Source organism: Nannobrachium achirus (assembly GCF_963921795.1).
Source record: "Nannobrachium achirus genome assembly, chromosome: 6".
NCBI lineage: Eukaryota > Metazoa > Chordata > Actinopteri > Myctophiformes > Myctophidae > Nannobrachium > Nannobrachium achirus.
The window spans coordinates 21667462-21691755 of NC_137815.1; the positions used below are offsets into that span (position 1 = coordinate 21667462).

Genomic DNA, 24294 nt, shown 5'->3' on the forward strand with positions numbered 1-24294 from the left:
TTCAGGGTTCAGTGTATGTCAACGGGGTGAAGGTGGTGAAGGCAGATGTTCCTGCCACAGATGGAGTCATTCATTATGTTGAGTCAATTCTCACTCCATTCAGAGTGCAAGACAAACCAACTGTCCTACCCAAGGTACCGCACTGTGTGTGTGCGGTTGTATGTGTGTGTGTGTGTGTAAATAAATGTAATCCATGATTTCAATAGAGAGACAGACAGACAGGTCATGTGACTGATTTCGTATGTTGTTTTAAAGAGGAATTTCACAGAAGCAGCAGAAATGTACGGATACCGCAAGTTCAGCAAAATGGTCCAGGTACGAGCACAGACACGCGCACGCACACACGCAACTGAATAACTTACAAAACAACTTTACCCACTTGAATATACATTACCCAGTTCTTCAGCCCTACAGTATATACAAGATCTACAAGCTCACATTGCGGTGCATTGTGAGCTTGTAGAACCAGGGGGACGGCCCTCCCAAGTTCTAGCCTGCGATCGCATCAAATTTCTGGCTTTTGATCCGGTCTGGAACGGATGGGGTCCTACGTCATTTTGTAGTCAAAACGGACTACACTTTGGCAGGGAATACCAAACCGGAATCAGTTTTAACCCAAAACAATTCCCCGTGCTCAATGACATAATTTTAGTACCTACCCAATAAAACCCTTGATGAGGCATAGTTTTGCTTATTTTTTTGAAAAGTTTGTTTGGTATATCCATGTTTTAGTCCAACTCGCAGTGACTGGCAAGACTACACTCCTCTAGCATTTAGACAGGGATTGGGGAAACAAACGGGGACCCAAAACAAAGCGACGCCGCTTCTAACATTCGGTCTAGGATGCCATCCGGTCTAGACCGGATCAAACAACCTTTTTAGTAAACGAGCACCAGGCTTTCCCCCGAGAAAGCCTGGTGACGCGAGGTTTTCCCAAGTTCTAGACGAATCATGTAATGATCTACAAGATCTGATATTTTGAAGGAAACAAGTATACATTTGACGGCAACCACGCTCACAATTTCCAAAATTGCATCTTTCTAGTTGTGTTTGCTGTTTTCAGGACGCAGGCCTGCTACCGGTCATCCACATGAAGCTCCACCAGCCTCTGACCATGTTCTGGCCCACAGACCAGGCTCTGAGCTCCATGTCGGCAGACAGAGACCAGTACCTGTTCAACCCACAGCACCAACACCTGCTGGCTGCCACCGTCAAGGCTCACATCGTACGCAGCGTGGAGGTAAGGTCCTGACTAATTCATTGAACACAAATGGAACAGAGCAGCATAGAAACCAATGGCTTCCCACTGTCCATATTTTTTACAGTCTATGGTTCACCCACAAAATAACTTTTTTTTCCCCTATCGATTACTCTGCACCCCACGGAGACTTGAATTCATGGATATTTTTCATAAATTAGGGTATTTATTATTATCATCAAATTATTGGCTTAGGAATGCGACAAAAAAAAAGAAAAATCCATGAATTTAAGGTATTAAGTATTATTATATCTGTACTTTACTTGAGTATTCGTATGTTTGGATACAGACTTTCACTCAAAATATTGTACTTTTGACACTATTGCATTTCTATGAAGGGGAAAAGTACATTTTGAATTAACCAGTTCAGCCCTAGTTCAAATGTAATAGCAGATCTACAAGCGTATTATTTTACCTGTGACTGATGACTGAGTCATGGCACACAGCATGGGCAACATACGGGCCGATCGAGGCCTTTGACCTATTGTGTCCTGTTTAAAACATGAGTTTTTTTGTGTGTGTGTGTGTGTGTGCGCGCGCGCGCGTGCGTGTGTGTGTGTGTGTGTGTCTAGATGTCAACGATTACACGAATACGAGCACCTAGAACCATGCATGGGTCAATCATCACAAGCAGCTGCGACAAGACGTTGCCGGTAACGCACGAACACATGCACTCACACACACTAGAGCATGTCACGAACAAGCAGAATTGTGTAAAAAGTATATAATTGACCATAATGACAGTAGAGGGACATTAATACATTAGATGAATTATATGGATGCAAACAAATAGAACTTTTAACTATTATAACACAGATGAAATTACAATGACATGAGTATTTTTCAGCTAATTTGTGTATTGTGTGTGCGTTCGTGCGTGCGTGCGTGCGTGCGTGCGTGCGTGTGTGTGTGTGTGTGTGCGTGCGTGTGATGTGTGTGTGTCAGGGTAATGTGTTGTTGAACGACAACAGTGCCACAGTGGTGGAGCGCTCGATGCCTTTCGCAGGGGGCGTGGCCTATGGAATCGACCAATTACTGGAGCCGTCAGACCTGGGAGCGCGCTGCGACGGAATGAAGAATAGAACCTTCCTGGTACGATTAGCATTAGCGCAGGGGTCTTCAACAGGGGGTCTGGGACCCCTATAGGGGGTCCTCAGAGTTACTACAGGGGGGGGGCACCAAATCCTTGTGTGATACGATCATTATTTTGAATTAAAAACTTTGAACCCTCACCTCCCTATTCTGAGGAGAACTTTAGCCCAAAATAGCAGATCTACAAGCTCTCAACGCCTCGCAGCGCGAGGCGTTGAGAGCTTGTAGATCGGCTATTTTCTGCAAAGAGATTTGGTATAGACCAAGAGCAGACCAAGTACAGAGTGAAAGGTCAAGTTTACTACGTATCGACGACTGCATGGCTAAATCAGAGCAGTGTAAGCAGAGTGGCGACACGCTTTGATCTCGCCGCAGACCGGAAGTGGCTTTGCATGGAGCCTGTTCTCATTCTTAGCAAGCCTCTGCTGCTCTTCAGCCCTGTGCGCCCCCATTATAACGCTTACAATGGGAGTCGACGTAAGTGTCATAACTCTCTCTCTCTAGCGGTCTGGGCTAAATGTCTGAAAAAAACATTAACACGAATCCAACATAGCGCTGTCAAACAAGTCGATGAAAATCTGCATCACACACATTTAGACAATATGTAGAGGGGGTCCCTGCTTCATCTCTCTCTCTCCGCTAAGGGGTCCTTGGCCTGAAAACGTTGAAGACCCCTGCATTAGCGTGATCAACTACTAATTAACAACTTTTCTGGATCAGGGCCCACTGGAAAATCCGCAGTCCAACCATCTGAACACTTATACTGTTAATCACAGAGCATGTTTATTTTCAATGATCAATCAATCAATTGTGTTCCGGTTTGGATCAGTGAAGCGAAATGTACTTTAATATGAGGATGTGATGTGAAGAAAAAAATAATACCGTGGCATTTATTTGTATTAAAGTTATAACATTGTTGTAAATATTGAATAAATAAGTAAATAATTAGGGTTACTGAATGTGTTTTGTTGCAGGGCCGTTGTGGGTCTTGTACCCTGACCCCGCTGTGTAGCAGCAGATCTACATATACAGTAAGACTGTCTGTCTGTCTGTCTGTCTGTCTGTCTGTCTGTCTGTCTGTCTGTCTGTCTGTCTGTCTGTCTGACTGTCTGTCTATCTAGTGTTTAAACTGTTCCTCATTTTACTGGGGATCTCCTGGAAGCCCCTCAAGGACCCCTGGGGGTCACCAGATCCCATTTAAAAAAAATATATATATATATATAATCGATTACATCAATTTGTTTGATGATCAACTATGACCTAGGGCTCTGCACTTAACTAAACATATTGAAACAGACATTTGCTATACCAATAACCGACTTATAACCAAATAATACCATTCCGAAAAACATTTCTTTTTATAATCAACTAGTCTATAGATGAACCACCTATTGGTCATTGTAAGATAGTGGGGTACCCACATTTTGAGGCTCACAACGTGTCAACGCTGACGCACTGTGAGCTTGTAGATTTTTTTCGCAATAAAAGAAAAGTACGAATAATCTTTTATTGGTCGTAATTGAAGAAAACGTTTGAAATAATGGTGATGTTGATTTGAAGTCATATTGCCCAGCACCAGCTGCACCCCACCTTAAATGTACTTATTACTGTCCACCACTTCCGTTTAGTTCATTGTTCCTCCCCCCAGGGCAACACCAAGCCGTGTCGCTACCCCCCCATGAGACCCCTTTACTTCCCCAGCAGACGCTGGTCTCCCTACGGTCTGGGCACAGACGACTTCGGCCTGGGCAGCGGCTTCGGCCTGAGGAAGGGCTGTAACAGAGAGTGTCAGGTGCTTTTTAGTATGCATTTCATTCAACGCAGCCACTACTCGGTGGAATGCTTGCAGGCCAGCACATCTGAAATTACCCATTAAAGTTTGAAGCTCATCTTAAATTCTATTCTATTCTATTCTATTCTATTCTATTCTATTCTATTCTATTCTGTAGGTCACTGACTGGACGTCCCAGTGCTGTAAAAACCACTTCGGGCCTAACTGTCAAGGTCAGTACAAAGTACACAGGCAATGGTGGACAGTAATGAAGTACGTTTACTTGAGTACTGTACTCAAGTACACTTTTGACTATGTGTATTTTCTTGAGTAGCCTATTTGTATTTTTGTAAATCGACAGTTGCACACACGTGTAGGCTACATATTTTATTTATTACTTGAGCCCATTTTCCAGTACAACTTCAAATCGCACTCCACAATCTCTCAAATGAGTCGTTACGAGAGCATGAATCTTCTTTCACACATCACACATTCGTTAAAATATTGTGCTTGAATATTGCAATTATACTATGAAATTGAGAGACCAGGGTAAGTTGAAAAATATGAGAGCTCGTAAACTTTATTTAAACGCAAGTTTGCACACCGTCAAAAGGTCACTGTTGTTCTTGACTGTGTGTGTGTGTGTGTGTGTGTGTGTGTGTGTGTGTGCGTGTGTGTGTGTGTGTGTGTGTGTGTGTGCCTGCGTGCGTGCGTGCATGTGTTCCAGTGTGTCCTGGTGGGTTGGAGGCTCCGTGTGGTGACCATGGGGACTGCGTTGATGGGATGACGGGTACAGGGACATGCACGTGTCACGAAGGCTTCAGAGGAACAGCTTGTGAACTCTGCAAACCTGGCCACTATGGAGCCAACTGCACAGGTACACAGTGGGACTGTATCTACGTATTGTAGGCCTACTTAAAACTTGACTTTAACTACTTTGTACCATTGTTTTGGATTGAGATTGGTACATTTCACTCAGGTTTTTGGAGCGGTGAAAGCGCTCCCAATAGACAGGTATGTCCGTGGGTATGTATGTATGTGGCTGGCTGGCTGGCTGGCTGGCCGTGTCCGTAGCCTGGCAATACCTCGAGTGGCCACACACAACACACAAGTTAAAGGAGGGGCGCTGTTCTGCAGCACACACACACACACACACACACCCACACACACACACACACACACACACACACACACACACACACACACACACACACACACACACACACACACACACACACAGGGTATAGCTGCTCAGATTCACCGCTCCACTTCGAACCGAGGTTTGATTTTTCATCTCACTCATGTCACTTTGTCTGCTGACCTCAAATAAAACAATTAACAGGAGGCAAGCAGTGATCACCCCATGATGTGCACTGCAATGTAGTTTCAAATGCACTACATTGCAGGCACTTTTTGAGAGTAAAAAACTAAAAAAGAAGAAGACACGTGTGACATGCATGATCTGGGCAGATTTCCCCAGGAAGGTCAACCCAAAACAACAGTACATTTCGGTTATTGTTACTTAAGTAAAGATACATAAACCATTAAGCCCTGTCTTATACTTCGGCTACTTGAAAATAACAATGTACAAGCTCACAAAGCCCTGCGTTTAGAAGGTACTAGTCTCACTCTGAGGAGGTTAGGAGCTACTAGTCTCACTCTGAGGAGGTTAGGAGCTACTAGTCTCACTCTGAGGAGGTTAGGAGCTACAAGTCTCACTCTGAGGAGGTTAGGAGCTACTAGTCTCACTCTGAGGAAGTTAGGAGCTACTAGTCTCACTCTGAGGAGGTTAGGAGCTACTAGTCTCACTCTGAGGAAGTTAGGAGCTACTAGTCTCACTCTGAGGAGGTTAGGAGCTACTAGTCTCACTCTGAGGAAGTTAGGAGCTACTAGTCTCACTCTGAGGAGGTTAGGAGCTACTAGTCTCACTCTGAGGAAGTTAGGAGCTACTAGTCTCACTCTGAGGAGGTTAGGAGCTACTAGTCTCACTCTGAGGAGGTTTCGAGATACTAGTCTCACTCTGAGGAAGTTAGGAGCTACTAGTCTCACTCTGAGGAGGTTAGGAGCTACTAGTCTCACTCTGAGGAGGTTAGGAGATACTAGTCTCACTCTGAGGAGGTTAGGAGCTACTAGTCTCACTCTGAGGAAGTTAGGAGATACTAGTCTCACTCTGAGGAGGTTAGGAGATACTAGTCTCACTCTGAGGAGGTTAGGAGCTACTAGTCTCACTCTGAGGAGGTTAGGAGATACTAGTCTCACTCTGAGGAGGTTAGGAGCTACAAGTCTCACTCTGAGGAGGTTAGGAGCTACAAGTCTCACTCTGAGGACGTTAGGAGCTACAAGTCTCACTCTGAGGAGGTTAGGCGCTACAAGTCTCACTCTGAGGACGTTAGGAGCTACAAGTCTCACTCTGAGGAGGTTAGGAGCTACAAGTCTCACTCTGAGGAGGTTAGGAGCTACAAGTCTCACTCTGAGGACGTTAGGAGCTACAAGTCTCACTCTGAGGAGGTTAGGAGCTACAAGTCTCACTCTGAGGACGTTAGGAGCTACAAGTCTCACTCTGAGGAGGTTAGGAGCTACAAGTCTCACTCTGAGGACGTTAGGAGCTATTGTATCACTCTGAGGAGGTTAGGAGCTACTAGTCTCACTCTGAGGACGTTAGGAGCTACTAGTCTCACTCTGAGGACGTTAGGAGCTATTGTATCACTCTGAGGAGGTTAGGAGTTACTTAGCCTGGTCAAAACCAGACTGCACAACACCACCCCCTGGCGGAAAACGCAGTGTGTGAAAGGGGCTGGCCCTCCAGGCTAGGAGCTACTAGTCTCACTCTGAGGACGTTAGGAGCTACTAGTATCACTCTGAGGAGGTTAGGAGCTACTAGTCTCACTCTGAGGAGGTTAGGAGCTACTAGTCTCACTTTAAGGAGGTTAGGAGCTACTAGACTCACGAGCCAACCTCCAGTAGGTACAAACACCTCTGTAATGCCTCTCTCTGTAATGCCTCTCGTTTGTGTGTGTGCGTGTGCAGCATGTAACTGTACGTCAGGTGGTTGGTGTGACGATGGCATCGATGGTTCTGGTCGGTGTGTCTGTAGGACAGACTGGACAGGAGAGCGCTGTGACATAAAGCTAGGTGAGTCTGTCTGTCTGTCTGTCTGTCAGTCTGTCTGTCTGGGCAGTAGGGTGCTGTCACGTCAAACTTAGGGAGTGTGTTCCTGAGTACAAGCATCGACTAGATCAGGGATTCTCAAACATTTTCATGTCAAGGACCCACACATTCATATGTATTTGACCACAGACCCCCCCATTTGAAAAGACAGGGACCCCCATAAGAGGGGAGTTGTCAACATTCTTCTAAAACAGCAGAAATACTGTATAAGCTGTTGTCTTACCTGTATATAAATGTAAAGTTGAGTTGAGTGAGTTATGTTTGAGCTTATATATATCTCTTTTCTATTTCCTGAATTAAAAAGTCACAGGAATTTGGAAGGGTTCTTCCTGACATCGACGTTGTGTTGTATGTTATCTTATCCTCAGAGGAGTCACATTACCAGAGGAGTGTACTGTATTATTCCTACCGTAGGAGACGCCGTTTGAAGGAGCGCTCGTTTTATTGTCCACGACATTGCAAGCGGCGCGAAGGCCAGCGGCGCTCGGGGGCGAAGAGCGGGCCGGGGGCGCGCGGCCGGCGGAGCGCCGCGCGAGTTACGAAGCCGTGGTGAATGCAATCGTTATATTTATGCCCAGGCCGTAAGGCCTGGGCAAGCCCACGATAAACGCCCTGTCCACGATAAACGCATTCACACCCGCCCGCGCAGTCCAAGTGACCACAGCCGAGCGCTCCAGAACTCCGCTCCAGCCAATCACAGGCCGTGCTTTCTAATTTATGCACACGCGTCTCCTTTGGTAGGAACACTCGCGTACTGTACACAGTTCCATGCTGAAGCTCTGTGTGTGTGTGTGTGTGTGTGTGTGTGTGAGTGTGTGTGTGTGTGTGTGTGTGTGTGTGTGTGTGTGTGTGTGTGTGTGTGTGTGTGTGTGTGTGTGTGTGTGTGTGTGTGTGTGTGTGTGTGTGCGTGCGTGCGCGATCATCAGACGAGTTACCAGCAGAGTGTAACCAGTGCCATGCAGACGCTGTGTGTGTGCCAGGAGAGGGCTGTCAATGCAAAGAGCAGTATGAAGGCAACGGGACCTACTGCAGCCCAATGCCACGTGAGTAATCTGTTCATACACTAGTAGCCTGCCATTGGCCACACTGATCACGTGGGATCACCCATGTTCGTCATGATATCCTTAGCATGTCACTAGGTAGGTGCCTCATTGGCCAGTGGGGACGCACGTCAACACATATTAAGGCAACTTGCCATAACTCCACTGCAAGAAGTATCCCTCAATTGTATTAATAGAAATACCTCGTTTTTGTTGCTCTTACATATTGGTAGTTATTTATTTTTTTGCTTGTTTCTAAAGTGTATTAGCTTATTTAGGCTTGTTTCCTAATGTTCTTTAAACCAGTTGGTTCTCAAAAAGTTTAATGTATAGGAACCCCAAATTAACATGTATTTCTCCGCGGACGCAAAGTCCACTCGAGTCAAGAGTCAAGACAAGATAGCCAGTAGCTATGCCCCTCCCCTAAAATCTTTTGTCCAATGCTAGCATAGCAACCGGCAGCTTGCCAAGGCTGTTGCCAAGGCAAGCCTTGGCAAGCAGGAAGTTATTCTAAGCTAGCATTGGACAAAAGCTTTTTGGGAGGGGCATAGCTACTGGCTAATTGTATACCCATATTAAAAGGAGCCCATTCACATTAACGTTATAAGAGAGCTATCTGGTGCTTTTCATTGATGACAAGATGATGTGTGTAAATGGTTTGGTAAGAAAACCCATTGTTTTTTTTAGTTTTTAGTTTTTTAATCTGGTCTCGGTCTTGACTTGGTCTCGACCCCCTTTTGTCTCGGTCTCGAGTCGGACTCGACCCCCTCCTGCACTTGGTCTTGACTCGGACTCGCTTTAGGTGGACTCGAGTCGACTACAACACCATTAAAAATAAAGCACATGCAGTGAATGCTGGCACTCTGTAGCCAAATAATTACAAAAATAATGGCGTCCTACGTGTTAATAATAATCATTATTTTTGTATATTTTGAACCAATAGCACCAGACCTTTGTGCAGAGTATAACGGTGGTTGTCATGACAACGCTGACTGTAACCAAACTGGCTTTGTGGTTAACTGCACCTGTCGGACTGGTTACCAAGGCGACGGATTCTCTTGCCAACCAATCAACAGGTGGGTGTGGTTCTGTTTAATTGTCCTTCCTCCCGAATGCATTATTCATTAGGCTACTTTGTTCAATGTGCTTATTCATATTAATATTATTACTATTAGTAGTAGTGGTAGTAGTAGTAGTAGTAGAAGAAGTAGCAGAGACGTGCAGAGAATGTTAGAGAGGCAGGGTCTGAAATTACTAAAAGGGCCTTTTGGTGAAAATATCGAAAATAGCAGACCTCCAAGCTCACAACGCATCGCGCAGACTCGTGCTGCGACGCGTTGGCTCAAGCCCCCTTTAATGTCTATGTGTGCACGTGCCTGAGAAGTAGTAGTATTAAATTATTACATTTTCTATTTGTCTGTCTGCATATCTACCTAGTACCTACACACCCCATTCTTTCTTTCTCTCTTTCTTTCTTTCTTTCTTTCTTTCTGTCAGGTGCATAGAGGAGGTGAATGGAGGCTGCAGTGATTTTGCCACCTGCACGTTCACAGGACCAGTGAGTGACTCTACTTCATACATTTAGTTTAAAAATAAAAACTTCTGAACTGGCACTGTCTCTGATTCACACACACAAACACACACACACACACACACACACACACACACACACACACACACACACACACACACACACACACACACACACACACACACACACACACACACACACACACACACACACACACTACTATAGCAAAAATCACAGTTTGCTATTGCTGAATGTTTTTACTGCACGTTTTCGTAATCATGGTTAAAGTAGGGGTTGTCTGTCTGTCTGTCTGCCTGTCTCTCTGTCTGTCTTTCTCCTGACCCATCAGAATGAGCGTCAGTGTGAGTGTTTGCCGGAGTACGTGGGTAATGGAGTCCAGTGTCTGGAGAAGGTGGTGCCCCCTGTTGACCGCTGTCTAGAAGACAACGGAGGCTGCGACCCAAAAGCCAGCTGCAAGGACCTGCATCACCGTGGTAAGTAACACATCCATAACATCACCGTACATCGCCATGTGCCATGATTTTGTGAATGTAACTTTAAAGGTGATACACCATGCATTTAAAAAGTATTTATGTCATATTGTTTATGTCCCAAAAACGTTTTTCAAAAGGTTTGAGGCTAAACTAGAAGCAGTGCTCTTCCGAGCACAGGTCTCCACCAGGCCGTGTGTCCTGGTGGTGCTACTGTATAATAGGCCAATGTAAAAAGGGTGGCATATGTTCTTCACCATAGATCTTTCATGGAAATCGGACGCTGCATGCATGATTTGAAGCATTGTGTTCCAAAAATGTGTTTTGCTAAACTCTACCTGCTGGTGGCGCTATAACAGGCCAATGTGAAAAAAGGTAGCATTTGTTCCTTGACCTAGTGGGAATATGTGTGGCAAATTTCACGGTAATCGCAAGCTGCGTTGATGATTTGAAGCATTTTGTTCAAAAACGGAGCAATCCTGCAAACTTTGGAAGCTAATATTAGCCAATCAGGATGGAATATGAAATATCAGACCGATCGGACTTGATCACATGACTATAGAGATACTGTGTACCGATTTGCGTGATTTTTGGATAAAATCTCAAGGAGTAATATGCAAAAATGTGTTTTACATAAGTCGGCCCAAAGGTGGCGCTATAAAAGGCTGATGTGAAAAATGCAGGGCAAAGGTTTATCCTTAGCCTCTAGGGAGTGCGCTTACAAAGTTTGAAACTGATCGGTGGAGTTATAGGTAAAACCACAAATCGGCCTGTTATAGCGCCACCATGAGGCTGATTTAAAAAAAATTAAGTGGCATTTCTTCCTCGGCCTAGTGGGAACGTGTGTGCGCGATTTCATGATAATTGCACTTTGCGTTTGGGATTTGAGGTATTTTGTTCAAAACGGCTCAATCCTACAAACTTTGGAAGCCAATCTTAGCCAATCAGGAAAGAATATGCAAAATCGGACAGATCTGTGTCGATCACATGACTGTCGAGATACTGCCTACCGATTTGTAGGATTTTTGGACAAAATCTGTAAGAGTAGCGCACAGAAATGTGTTTTGCGAACATCGGCCACTAGGTGGCGCTAGAAAAGGCCCATTTGAAAACATTAGGGCAGAGGTTCTAGATTGGCATCCAGGGAATGTGTGTGCTCACTTTGGCAGCGACCGGGCCAACGGCGACTGAGATTAGCTGCACACAAACTGCGAGGACACACGGACGGACGGACGCACGGACGGACGGACGCACACACGGACGGACGAAGGGGAAAACATACTCTCCCCCAAGCCTTCGGCTGGTGGAGACAATTACCACTCCTGAATAGAGAGCCTCTCTCATTTTTGAATGGCTCTCAGAGCATTTCAGCTGCAGTACCACTTTTGGCCTGAACTGCGCCAAAACCAGAGAAAGACATAACGGTCAGAAATGGGACTTTGTGAGGATAGAAGGTGCTAGAGGGACCCCAAAAAAAGGTTTTAAAATAGGAAAAGTGAAATTTCATGGTGTATCACCTTTAACTGTACCTTTAAAGTGTGTGTCCTTGTATTGTCTCCTTTATGTGGGCATGAATACATTGTGTGCGTGTGCATGTGCGTGTGGTAGGGAACCGGGCAGGAGTGTTCCTGTTTCGTTCTCCTCTGGGTAAATATAAGCAGAACTTCAGCGAGGCGGAGCAGAGCTGTAGAGCAGAGGAAGCCTCGCTGGCGACCTTCAAACAACTGGGAGACGCACAGCAGGTACAATTTAATATATATATATATATCGTCGTTGTCGGGTGAATACCGTTTTTTTGCATTTATCATTTTAAAAATGATTTAAACTAGTGAAAACAGCCGATCTACAAGCACACAACGCCTCGCACCGCGAGGCGTTGTGTGCAGATGTGTAGATCAGCTGTTTTCACTACTTTTGTGCGACGGCCTTGTGTGATGAAGCAGGGCTTTGCTTTGCGAAAAAATCTACAAATGTGAAACTTGGAGATACGAGGTTTCTGCCGGACAGCGACGATATGTACAAAATAAATGGGTTCTGTGTGTGTGCCGGTATAGCTGGGACTCCACATGTGTGCGGCCGGGTGGATGGACGGAGGGCAGGTAGGATACCCAACCCGATTCCCCTCAGCCAAATGTGGGGACAACCACGTAGGAGTGGTCCTCTACAAGGAGCCCGTCGACCAGAGCAACAAGTACGACGCATGGTGCTACCGCATGACAGGTACCGTACTACCATTGTCTGTTTACCAGTGTATCTATTCTGCATCTAGCATGAGGCAAGAAGACCCAAATTTAGAGTGAACATTTTTAACTCAAATCTTTGCTTCTGGTGGTCCATGGAACTAATTATTTTGAGATGGAGGTCCGCGGCCAAATATATATCATTTGGGGGGTCCTTGACATGATAAGGTTTGAGAACCACTGATATAGGCCGATTCTACAAATGTCTTCTGAATCCTAACAGTTTTCTGAAAAAAGAACTTATGTTGCATGGTTCTCAAAATTGCCAAGGACCCCCACAATGATATGTATTTGACCGCGGACCCCCATCTCAAAATATTTTGTTCCAGGGACCCCCAGAAGCAAAGATTTGAGTTAAAAATGTTCACTCTAAATGTGGGTCTTGCCCTAAGCTAGATGCAGAACAGATACACCCTCTGTTTACTGCTAGAGCATGCAGGTGTAAAGTACATTGACATAAGTACTGCACTTTCAAGTACCATTTTGAGTTATTTGTACTTCACTTTACAGAGGCAAATATTGTGGCTACAAATATTGCAACCACTTCAACCCTATACATTTTGGCCATTCGAAAACGGCCGATCTATTGTGCATTGTTGTACGCTTTTAGATCTGCTATTTTCAAAAGATCTGTAGGCTATATATTTGAAAACTTGTGAAGTGGGAAAACGAGTACTTTCGCCTTTCGGTGTCAAGTATATTTTGATACCGATACTTTTGTAGAAACATTGCCGTTTTGATACTTTTACTGTACTGTACTACCATCACCATGTCTGTGTGTGTGTGTGTGTGTGTGTGTGTGTTTGTGTGTGTGTGCGTGCGTGCGTGCGTGTAGATGTATCGTGTGAGTGTCTTCCGGGTTACGTGGGGGATGGAGGCTTCTGCAATGGTGACCTGAGCAGTGTTCTGGCTACAACCTCGACCTTCTCTATCTTCTACAAGGTGACTGTGTGTGTGCGTGCGTGTGTGTGTGTGTGTGTGTGTGTGTGTGTGTGTGTGTGTGTGTGTGTGTGTGTGTGTGCGCGCGCGTGCGTGCGAGCGAGCGAGCGAGTGAGCGAGCAAGTGTGTGTGCGTGTGTGTGGGGGGGATTCAAATTAGTTCATCAGCTATGATATCAGACTGACTGTTGTACTGAGAACGTCACTCCTCTCCATCTGTCTGTCTGTCTGTCTGTCCGTCTGTCTGTCTACCATACAGTTACTCTTGGACTACAGTGCGTCTTCGTTGGCAGGAAGTGAGCTGGTGAACTTCCTGTCCAAGAGCAACTCTGACGTCACTCTGTTTGTTCCTCATAACGATGGCTTCAGTCCCAACCAGGTACAATATGATTCTTTATCAGGAATAACCTAGTTTTGTGTAGCAGCCACACAACTATTCCACAATCTCCCAACGCTATACAGAAGTGGTTCTCAAAGTGAATTCCAGGGACTCTGTGGGTTCCTTTAGGCCCATACAAGTCTGTAACTCTGACAGTGTACAAATGGCACCAAATGAACCCTAACGGGTTCATTTGGTTCCATTTGTACACTGTCAGAGTTATGGGGAGACCTTGAAATGTGAAAGTTTGAGAAACACTACTATATTGAGTCTAGAACTACACCTCCCCAAATCCATTTTTAATTCACATTTCTGCTAAGCAGCAAGCTATATTATGCATCGACTAATTCGATTTACAGTAGGACAAATTCACGCAGCTTCAAAGACAAAACGGAAGCAGGGGGACCGTTTTCAGGTCCAGACGGTCTGACGGAAGCATTCGAAAATGATGGGAGACAACAGACAACGGTCTGGCTCACGAGACTAGGAATAACCTCTTGAGTTGTAGCATCTCGTTTTTGAGGGGGTCCCAAAGACAGCAATACAATATAAACAAACTTATACAAAACATTTAGCAAAATAACCAAAAATAAATAAAAAAACAACAACAACCAAACTATCAAACAAGACAACTCAAAATCTGAGTATTATACCCTAAGCAAGCACATTTGATCATTTGTTAAAAATTAAATATCATTGTCAGTGTCGATGTCAATAGCATACAGTTGATTTATAAATATAGTTAGTCCTAGTTATTATGTTCATACTGTATAAATAATCATTATAATTATTCATTATTTATAATATTGTAATAATTATGGACATGGAGTCATGTAATACATAATTTTAACTGCATTTCCAACTTGCACTTTCCCCAACTTGCATTGTTCCAAAGGACAACGTATATATGTCACCGGATGTTAGAGAAACAGGACGGCCGAGAAACGGAGCACTCGCGGTGCCGCACGGGGCGGAACAAGCGGTCGCCCACAACAACGTCCTCCAGGCGGAGCCCATCGATTGTCCACGACATTGCAAGCGGCGCGAAGGCCAGCGGACCTTGGTCCTGCTCTTCGCCCCCGAGCGCCGCAGGCGCGAGTGGCCGCGAAGAGCGGGCCAGGCCGGCCGCGCGAGTTACGAAGCCGTGGTGAATGCAATCGTTATATTTATGCCCAGGCCGTAAGGCCTGGGCAAGCCCAAGATAAACGCTCATAGTAAGCTAATGGCTAAGCTAATGGCTAAGCTAATGGCTAAACACCGCCCAGCTAGGCTAGTAAATAAAGAAAGGGAGTCGCAAACGAGTGACGTCAGCGCCTGCACTAGTGAATGGCTGTCTATGGGCTGTCGTCGCCATCTGGTGGTGATTAGTGTGTGGTGAACGAAACAAGCGCTCTTACAATGAACGTCCTGAGTTACCCAAACATGCTGTAACATATATATATATATATATATATATATAATAGAATATCACTCCCTAACCAGGTTACTACATTACAATGCAATGAACTATGAAATACATCATTTAATAATAATCATGATAATAATGTGTTGTCATATTTAGACTCTGACAGGAAGAGATCTGGAGTACCACTTCTCAGCCAATCAGAGCAGAGTGCAGTACCAGGGACTGACACACGAGGCAGTGATCTCCTCTCGATTGGGCTTCAACCTCACTATACACATGAATGAGGTACACTCATGTTTTAAATACTTTTTCTTTTTTTAAAGTATATTTTTACTCAAGTAACATTTTGAATACAGCTCTTTTACTTGTAACAGGGTATTTTTCTATTGAGGTTAATGAGGTAGAGCTACTTTTACTTAACACACATGGTGCCAATCCCTATATAAAGTTGGGTTTTCAAATATATGAAGACATGTTGAAAATGGCTGAAGCGATCCCTCAAGTACAACAATGTGTGGTTGTTGACAGAGCTGTAAGCTGGTGAATGAGAGGTCCTTTGTGGACTGGGACATCCCTGCCACCAATGGGATCATCCACGTCATCCAGGCTCCCCTCACAGCCCCGCCCCTGCCGGTGAGTCACAGCGACCGTATTACCCAGAATAGATGTGCACTTTACTTTTAGCACTTCAGCCCTGTATACTTTGTCCGTGCGATGAATAGCAAAGATTCCCGATCTTCAAGCTGGCGACGTGTCGCACGGTATCACAGTAGTGTCGCATGGTACAACATTCCTTTCTGATTTAGATATTTCTCTATTCTACTACAAATTCTACTACGTGTCTGTGTTCGTACATCTTTCCTGTTGTCCACAGATTTCCCCTCATGCCTCCAGAGGCCACGCCCACTCCAGCAGCACCACATGGGTTGTCGTGGTGATGATGATGCTGCTCCTAGTGGCTGGCCTGAGTTACTACGTCTACAAACACAAAGGAAACGCCTTCAGATTCCACTACTTCATAGTAAGACACGCACACGCACACACACACACACGCACGCACACACGCACACACACACACACACACACACACACACACACACACACACACACACACACACACACACACACACACACACACACACACACACACACACCATACAAAACGTTACATGCCTTGCTTAACTCATTCCCCGCCTCCCCCGATAGTCCCGAGAAAATCCCAATGTCGCTCCCCGCCAGGCCCGATAGTCCCGAGAATTAGCTTTTATATAATGTAATGTTTAATTACATTCTCCCCCTGCTCGTGACAAATTCTGAGCCTTTTATCTCAAAGGGAACCTAAAATATCACACATCAAAGTAAGTGTGTTTGAAAAAAAGACTGTAATAATGTACAAATTGCAATACAAATGTATAAATCTCCCCAACCACAGTTAATTGGCAAAAGACGCATTTGAGCTCAAAAGGCTGGCAGCCGAAAAAAAAGAGAAGAAAAAAACAGCTGTGTGTGTGTGTGTGTGTGTGTGTGTGTGTGTGTGTGTGCACATCTCTTAGCTGGCTGGTGGTCCACGACCACTGTCTGTTTCAGTGGTCCCCCTGTCCTAATCAGCACACAGTCCCATAAAGAAATAGTGCTATCAGAGTCTCTGATTCAGAGATCTGTCTCTCTCTCTCTCTCTCTCTCAAGACACAAAAAAATTATCGCCAATTCGCCATATAAATGCTTCTAAAACATACCTGAGAATGATGATGGTTGATTAGTATCCACAGGTTACTGTATAATCCATATATCCAGGCTATAATATATTGTTTTGTAATGGTCCACAAGCAGCCAAGCAGGCCATTGTCAACAGGCGGTCCTTTGCAAAAGGGGGTCCCTGGGGGGTCCGCGGGCTCAACGCTTCGCTCAGCAGAGCAGTGGGAACACGATAATCAACTCTTACAAAATCAATCAATAAAACTGCCCGATTACATAAAGTTCACACGACGCGATCCAGTTGATTCAGAGACAAGTGAAGTGGTCCCTGAAAGGGGGTCCGTCCTCTCACTACCCTGCCTGGTCTCCAGCCAACACTTCTCAAGGGTGGTGGTCGTGGACCACCACCAAAACTCCCACGCTCCCCCACCACGCTCCTCCAAAAAAGCAAGAGATCAACTAGTGTTGATTACTAACGAGCAAAGACGCAGAGGAGCTGTTTAGCAGGGCAGTGCAGAGGATTTTTTTAGGGGCAGGGGGAGACATTTTTCTAACATGTCCTAGAATGTGAAAATAGCAGATCTACAAGCTCTACAAGCTCTCAATGTGTCACAGAGCGATGTGTTGAGCTTGTAGAGCTTGTAGATCTGCTATTTTCACATTCTAGGACATGTTAGAAAAAAGACTCATGCCCCCTTTGATGTCTATTTGTGTGTGTGCACCTGTACAGATCAAAACCCATCCGAGACCGAAAACAGACACATAGAGACAGAGAGAAAGCGCCCCCAAGTGGGGGCTCACATAAATGCTCACATAAATACTGCAATATACAGTAGTATATATGTGAAATTGCTGAGTGTATGGTCAGACATAGCCAATAAAAATATGTTTCTCTGCATTTTTCTAAACAGAAAATAAAAAAAAAAGAAATCCTATTACATAATTACATTAGTACACTTATCTGATAATGCCTGAAGCCATAAAGACAAATATCAAGTGAGTTATCCACTTGAAAAGCGATCGATCACAAAAAGGTCAATATTTCCAGTTGTTTCAATTATAGCTGGATTTTGGTCAAAAATGGCTATTTTGAGATGGCTGCAACTATAGAAAAAAAAGCTTTTTATTTATTTGTTTTATTTTTTGGTGAGACTAGAGGTGGTCCTGTTTCAATTCAGGTCCTGTATGACACAAAATACAGAATACAGAATTTAGGAAAAATGTCAATATAAAAAAAATATATCAATTTTTTCATTAAACAAAATGGCAGGGGAGCCAAACAGTCAATGTTAAAATGGCGGCCAATGAGTTAAAGGCACCTTTGAGTTTCTGTTTAACTTTATGTCTCTACTGTTTTATTTGACCGACCTGTCCTGTTGTCTGTGTGTGTGCGTGCACGTGTGTGTGTGCACGTGTATGTGTGTGTGTGTGTGTGTCAGAATGAGGAGGAGAATGCAGCCTCCAGACAGACAGACGCTCCCGCACTGGTCACCTTCCCTAACCCTCTGTACAGAGCACAGACTGCCTTCAACGAGCCTTTCGAGGTCACAGCACACACTCTACATACTCTATCTATACTACGTACATGCTACAGTACACACACTACTGTATAGTGCATGCACATCATACGTATGACTATTGAAGTCATAAAGTTCTCTGGACATGAGGGGAAATTAACGTGTTATAGCAGGCCTTCTCAGCCGTAAACATGCCTTCTAAAACAAACTGGAAAGTAGGTAGGTAGGTAGGTAGGTAAGGTAGGTAGGTAGGTAGGTAGGTAGGTAGGTAGGTTCACTACTTTTGTGCGACGGCCTTGTATGATGAAGCAGGGCTTTACTTTGCGAAAGAACGTACACATTTAAAACTATTGTTATTATTACCATTATTACCATGGTCATCATCCTCATTCATCATGTGGTTCCTACAGGACTCCACACAGGAGGCAGCAGCAGCAGCAGTTCCTCCAGAAGCAACAGAAGCAGAGAAGGTCTTGGAGCTGGAGTAGAACCATCATCATCATCATCATCTGACCCCCAACAACCACATTCCTCCAACATAAAACAGACCTGAGTTGGCACTGTACTTGGAGCCTTCTACAGTCTACACCAAAAAATAGCCTGCATGTCTACAAGCTACAAACAGGCCGCAACACAGCCCGAGCCCGCCGTGAGCTTGTAGACCACCTATTTCCAGCGAATGTTCCCCCCAGAATAGGGATGCTGGAGTTCAAGTGGTTAATAAATTCAATAAGATAGTGTGTGTGTGTGTGTGTGTGTGTGTGTGTGTGTGTGTGTGTGTGTGTGTGTGTGTGTGTGTGTGTGTGTGTGTGTGTGTGTGTGTGCGTGTGTGTGTGCGCGCGCACGCGAGGCACAGGGGTTCCCCAACTTTTACATTCCAAGGACTCCTGAATAGACATAGCCTCTGACTTCTCTGGACCCCCTAAACCAAATGGCGATAGAAAACAAAATATCACACCCAATGTGAAGTGAGCGGTGGTCGTGCTTGCATAACGTCTTCAGACTAGGATTTAAGTCTAGGATGTACAGGCTATGCTACATACACACACGTTTTGCTATGGCAAAACGCTGAGGAAAAAGTGACACACGCCCAGCCACTCTATGGAGCGGTTTACCACCGCTCAAAAGAAGGGAAACTCCAAAACATATCGCATCAATAGAGAGAGAAAATCAACACCCTAAAAACGTATACAGTATACCACTTTCAACCCGGCATCCCTATTTTGGACATTGTCATTATTAGGTGAACATTCTTTTTAAGGTTTTGTTTTATTTTTTGATTTCTTACAAATGTTATTTTTTACAAATGTTACAAAAATAGTGAAAATATTTTTGTTATGAATACAGGTGTGCCTTGAGTTTGGATGTATCCATTGGTGAGCCTTGGGCATAAAACGTTTACAGTATAAAGGATCGCAATGGAAACAGTTAAGCCTTCTGACTTTTTTGTGCTTGCTTTTATCCTTTTGAATTGATCCTCAATAAAATGCTCAATCAATCAATCACGAGATAAAAGAACAATGCAGTATATCGTCAGTCGGGATGAAAACCTTGTATGTCCAAAACCGTTCGTTTGTATTTTTCATTTTAAAAATGATTTAAACTAGTGAAAACAGCCGATCTACAAGCACACACCGCCTCGCACCGCGAGGCGTTGTGTGCTTGTAGATCTGCTGTTTTCACTACATTTGTGCGACCGCCTTGTATGATGAAGCAGGGCTTTACTTTACGAAAGGATGTACAAATATGAAACTGGGAGATAGGAGGTTTCCGCTCGACAACGACGATATACTTACAGTAAATAGTATAAACAATAATGAGCATGTTTGCCTCCCCTGGCCAGCCGGGGACCCTGATGGAGGGGGAATCCACACACACACACACACACACACACGACACACCGTTTTCTGGCAGTTTGACTGATAAGTTTCTATTTGAACAAAAAAACAACCCCAGATAGATATTTAAAAATGACCAAGTATATTAAAACATTAATTTATTCATATAATGAACTAGCAAACAAGTAAAAATAAAATACACATAAAATGTACTTCATTTGAATTTACCACAGGAACATTCCAGACTAGCCGTTTTATTACCTAAAGGCCCATTCCCACTGGGCCAGATAACAGATATCTGGAGATATTTCTCCAGATATTTCTCCATGCAAAGTGGATGGTAGATACAGATAAAAAAATGTTTTGCCACAGATAAAAGTATCTGTGGCAAATATCTGTGGTATATATTTTTTTTATCTGTATCTACCATCCACTTTGAATGGAAAAATATCTGGAGAAATATCTCCAGATATCTGTTATCTGGCCCAGTGGGAATGGGCCTTTAATCTGATGTTATGATATCACAGAACGAGTGGTACACTTTTTTACCCTTTTCTTTCTGACCACGAGCCGTGGGATATAACGCTAAATCGCTTATTTGCATCACTTTTTTTTTGTATTTGTGACTACTGACTTCATGTTTTTACTTCCTGAAGTCTTGCGAAGCGGGGTTTCTCCTCCATTTGGGACACAAACACTGTGGAGAGTTCTGAGAGTATTATGTCATTGTGAACAACACATATCTACAATTGATTTATTTACCTGAACTATACTAATGCACGATTTAGCTTTATACCCCACCGCTCACGCCTCATGGTCGGAGCTGCAGTGGACACGAGATTTTCTTTGACGATGGCTGGCCAGATTGCTGACATAGAAACATAGTTTTTTCACAAAACCTTAGAAGGATTCAAAAGACACTTATAGAATCGGGTCAAGATTCTAATTTTCACGATTTTTCAAAAATAGCAGATCTACAAGCTCGCAGCGCGGCACTCGGTGCCGCGCTGTGAGCTTGTATATCTGCTATTTTTTAATAGCTAAAACATAAAATAATGATACACAATACAGTGTACCCGTTCTCAATGGGTTAAATAAAAAAACTGTTCCACTCGTTCTCGGATATCATAACATCAGATTAAGGTAATTAAACGGCTAGTCCGGAATTCTCCTTTAAAAATTACAAAATGTTTTGAAGAATAGACGATCTACAAAGTACAAACTCAAAGTGTATCGGATTTTGATGCGTTGTGTGCTTAGGCTTTTTTTTTAGGACTTCAGGACACATTGGCTGCATCATTGCCGAATCCGCTGTAGTAAAAAAAACATTGATCATTATGTGATCATTCGGGCTATAAACTATGTGTGGAGATACTGATTGGAACCAATGTGTGTAGCTACCAGGGAACACATTAGGTGACAAACCCATTCATTCATGCTTACATTGCATACTACATACTGTTGTTGTGAATACAGTCAACTAAAAGGATACACACTGTCACATTATACTGTATATATATTAGTTATAAAGTGTACAATAGAGCCTGTTACATGGTGTCAGGAGTGCCTAGTGAAGTGCACAGTGATTGTCGGAGGCATTAAGAAAGTTTGTAAAGTGCAGAAAAAGACGTTTGAATAGTAAGTCCAGGTAATAAGCTAACAAGTGGATAGCTGCTGAGTTGGGTAGAAGGGACTGTTTTCTTGGGACAGGTGTCCACAGGAGGTCAGTCAAAAACTAGCCTCGCGTAGCCAGGCTCATCTGCGAAGAGAAAAGCCCGGTTACGACCATAGGATGAAACGGCATGAAACGGTGCTACTTCCGCCGGGAGAATTTCACCGGATGACTGCAACACATGACGTAACTTCCGTTAAACGTGGCACTTCCGGTGTCTGCAGATTCATGCCATTTAAATCGCCTATTTTTGACCAGGGTGGTCAAAAACATGGCAGAAGATGCTGAGGTTGATTGGCCAACAAAAAAGCAGCATAGCCCACTCAACATTGCAACGAAGAGACTGCTGGGACCAGGGAATGTTGTGGCACCAAAGCCCAACGAAAAAATGTGGATCTGTGTGGACCTGACCCACCTGAATCAATATGTCTGCTGCGAAAGACTCATTCTGCCGGGCAGTGCCGGCAGTCGACAAAACCCTTGCCAAGCTGTCAGGAGCTAAAGTGTTTACAAAACGTGTCCCGGCAGCTTATAATTGTGTACAGTAAAATAAATGAGTTAGGCCTATTTGAAGAAAAAAAGTTGAGAAAAAAAGAATTGTTGGTACTTCATTAACTCTAAACTTACTGCCACATTAAGGATTTAAGGATGTCTTAAACTGCCATCAAAGTAGCTTAAAAGTAGCTTACCTTTGCGATTATTTCCAACCGCAATCTTTTGTAAAAGACAGATGTATCTGTCATCGAGTCGTGGAAAGAAATACAGACGGCTGGGCGCAGCCAACAAGGTTGAGTTTGAATGGGACAGATCCATGTTGATGACATGACTCTAGACATACTGTGTACCGCTTTGCTTGATTTTAGGGCAAAATCTGTAGGAGCAGTGTTCAAAAATGTGTTTTGCAAAAATCAGCCTGATGGTGGCGCTAGAAGAGGGCCATGTGAGAAATCAGGGGCGGAGGTTGTGATTTGCCATCCAAGGAGTGTGTGTGCAAAGGTGGCAGAGATAAGAGCAGGGCCAGAAGTGTGATGTAACGTGACGTGACGTGACGTGATGAGACGGACGGACTGACTGATGGACTGACAGCCGGTGGAGGTTTTGCTAGTAACTGCGACCTGACCGGTCGCAGTAAAGCTACCTAAAAGGATACACTCCTGTCTCATATTATATTTGTTATAAAATGTACTAATAGAGCCTGTTACAATATTGCGGTTAACATTTTCCTTAGAAATCTGACAACGACGAATGCATTCCATACGACCCAACTATGCTCCATGCTGGCTGGCCGGGGGGCCTGGTTTGGAGCCCTCCCAAACCAGAGTAGGCTGGAGGTTGTTCCACCTGCCTCCCAGAGGCAGGCGGGTTGAATGGATGCTGTTCCTTGGCAGGGGTCCGACTGGGGGTCCCAGACGCAGACGGGCTGAATGGATGTTGTTCTTTGGCGGGGGTCCAACTGGGGGTCCCAATTGCAGGCAGGTTGAATGGATGTTGTTGCTCGGCAGGGGTCTGACTGGGGGTCCCAGAGGCAGGCAGGTTGAATGGATGTTGTTCCTTGGCAGGGGTCCAACTGGGGCTCCCAGATGCAGGCAGGATGACTATGGGGAACTTGATCTTTGGGTCTGCTGCGAACTTCACATCTAGATAGACCTGTGGAAACACAGTGAAGATGAACGTTCACCATCATCTTGGATCAAGGTGTATATCTAGGTGTACAGCATACATGGGCAACTGGCGGCCCGGGGGGCACATGCGGCCCCCACCTTCACTTAATGCGGCCCGCAGGTTAATACCGGAATACTGAAATATTATTGATTTCAGCTGTTACAATTCCAAACATGACTTGCTTTAATTCCATCAGTCAATATTAGTAGCTTAATGACTAGTATAGTAGTATTAAAATGTATTTTTTTATGTCCAATGTATTTGTATTTAAGTTCATAAAGTTAACATGAGTATATAACTAAATGCATTTGAAATTAGATTAAAATGTTACATTTCAGGATTCCAATTCAAAAGAAGCAAAAATAGCCGATCTACAAGCTCAAAACGCATCGCAGCGCGATGCGTTTTGAGCTTGTAGATCTGCTATTTTTGCTTCTTTTGTATGAGATACTAGAATGACAAAGTAGGACATAGCAATATGCAATGTGGCCCTCTGGAGTGAAAGTGGAAATATAGTGGCCCTCGCCATCATCAAAGTTCCCACCCGTGGTGTACAGGGAATCAAGATTAAAATGAATCAATGTTACAACTGCATGG

General features: G+C 44.2%; 1 protein-coding gene across 1 annotated transcript in view; it reads left to right on the forward strand.

Moving 5' to 3' along the window:
• Nucleotides 1–19013, forward strand: part of stab1 (stabilin 1) — a gene marked incomplete at both ends in the record, with an annotated part of 79376 nt that extends 60363 nt beyond the window's left edge. Inside the window, 23 exons of the mRNA XM_080728018.1 lie at nt 6–134; nt 256–315; nt 1064–1240; nt 1831–1911; nt 2204–2350; nt 3325–3381; nt 3999–4142; nt 4300–4354; nt 4849–4998; nt 7149–7253; nt 8216–8332; nt 9273–9405; nt 9827–9887; nt 10210–10354; nt 11960–12093; nt 12406–12571; nt 13427–13533; nt 13789–13908; nt 15470–15598; nt 15842–15946; nt 16188–16334; nt 18448–18552; nt 18936–19013. Coding sequence (XP_080584144.1) covers nt 6–134; nt 256–315; nt 1064–1240; nt 1831–1911; nt 2204–2350; nt 3325–3381; nt 3999–4142; nt 4300–4354; nt 4849–4998; nt 7149–7253; nt 8216–8332; nt 9273–9405; nt 9827–9887; nt 10210–10354; nt 11960–12093; nt 12406–12571; nt 13427–13533; nt 13789–13908; nt 15470–15598; nt 15842–15946; nt 16188–16334; nt 18448–18552; nt 18936–19013 — 2652 coding nt within the window. The remainder of the gene's footprint in view (nt 1–5; nt 135–255; nt 316–1063; nt 1241–1830; nt 1912–2203; nt 2351–3324; nt 3382–3998; nt 4143–4299; nt 4355–4848; nt 4999–7148; nt 7254–8215; nt 8333–9272; nt 9406–9826; nt 9888–10209; nt 10355–11959; nt 12094–12405; nt 12572–13426; nt 13534–13788; nt 13909–15469; nt 15599–15841; nt 15947–16187; nt 16335–18447; nt 18553–18935) is intronic.
• Nucleotides 19014–24294: the final 5281 nt, after the last annotated feature.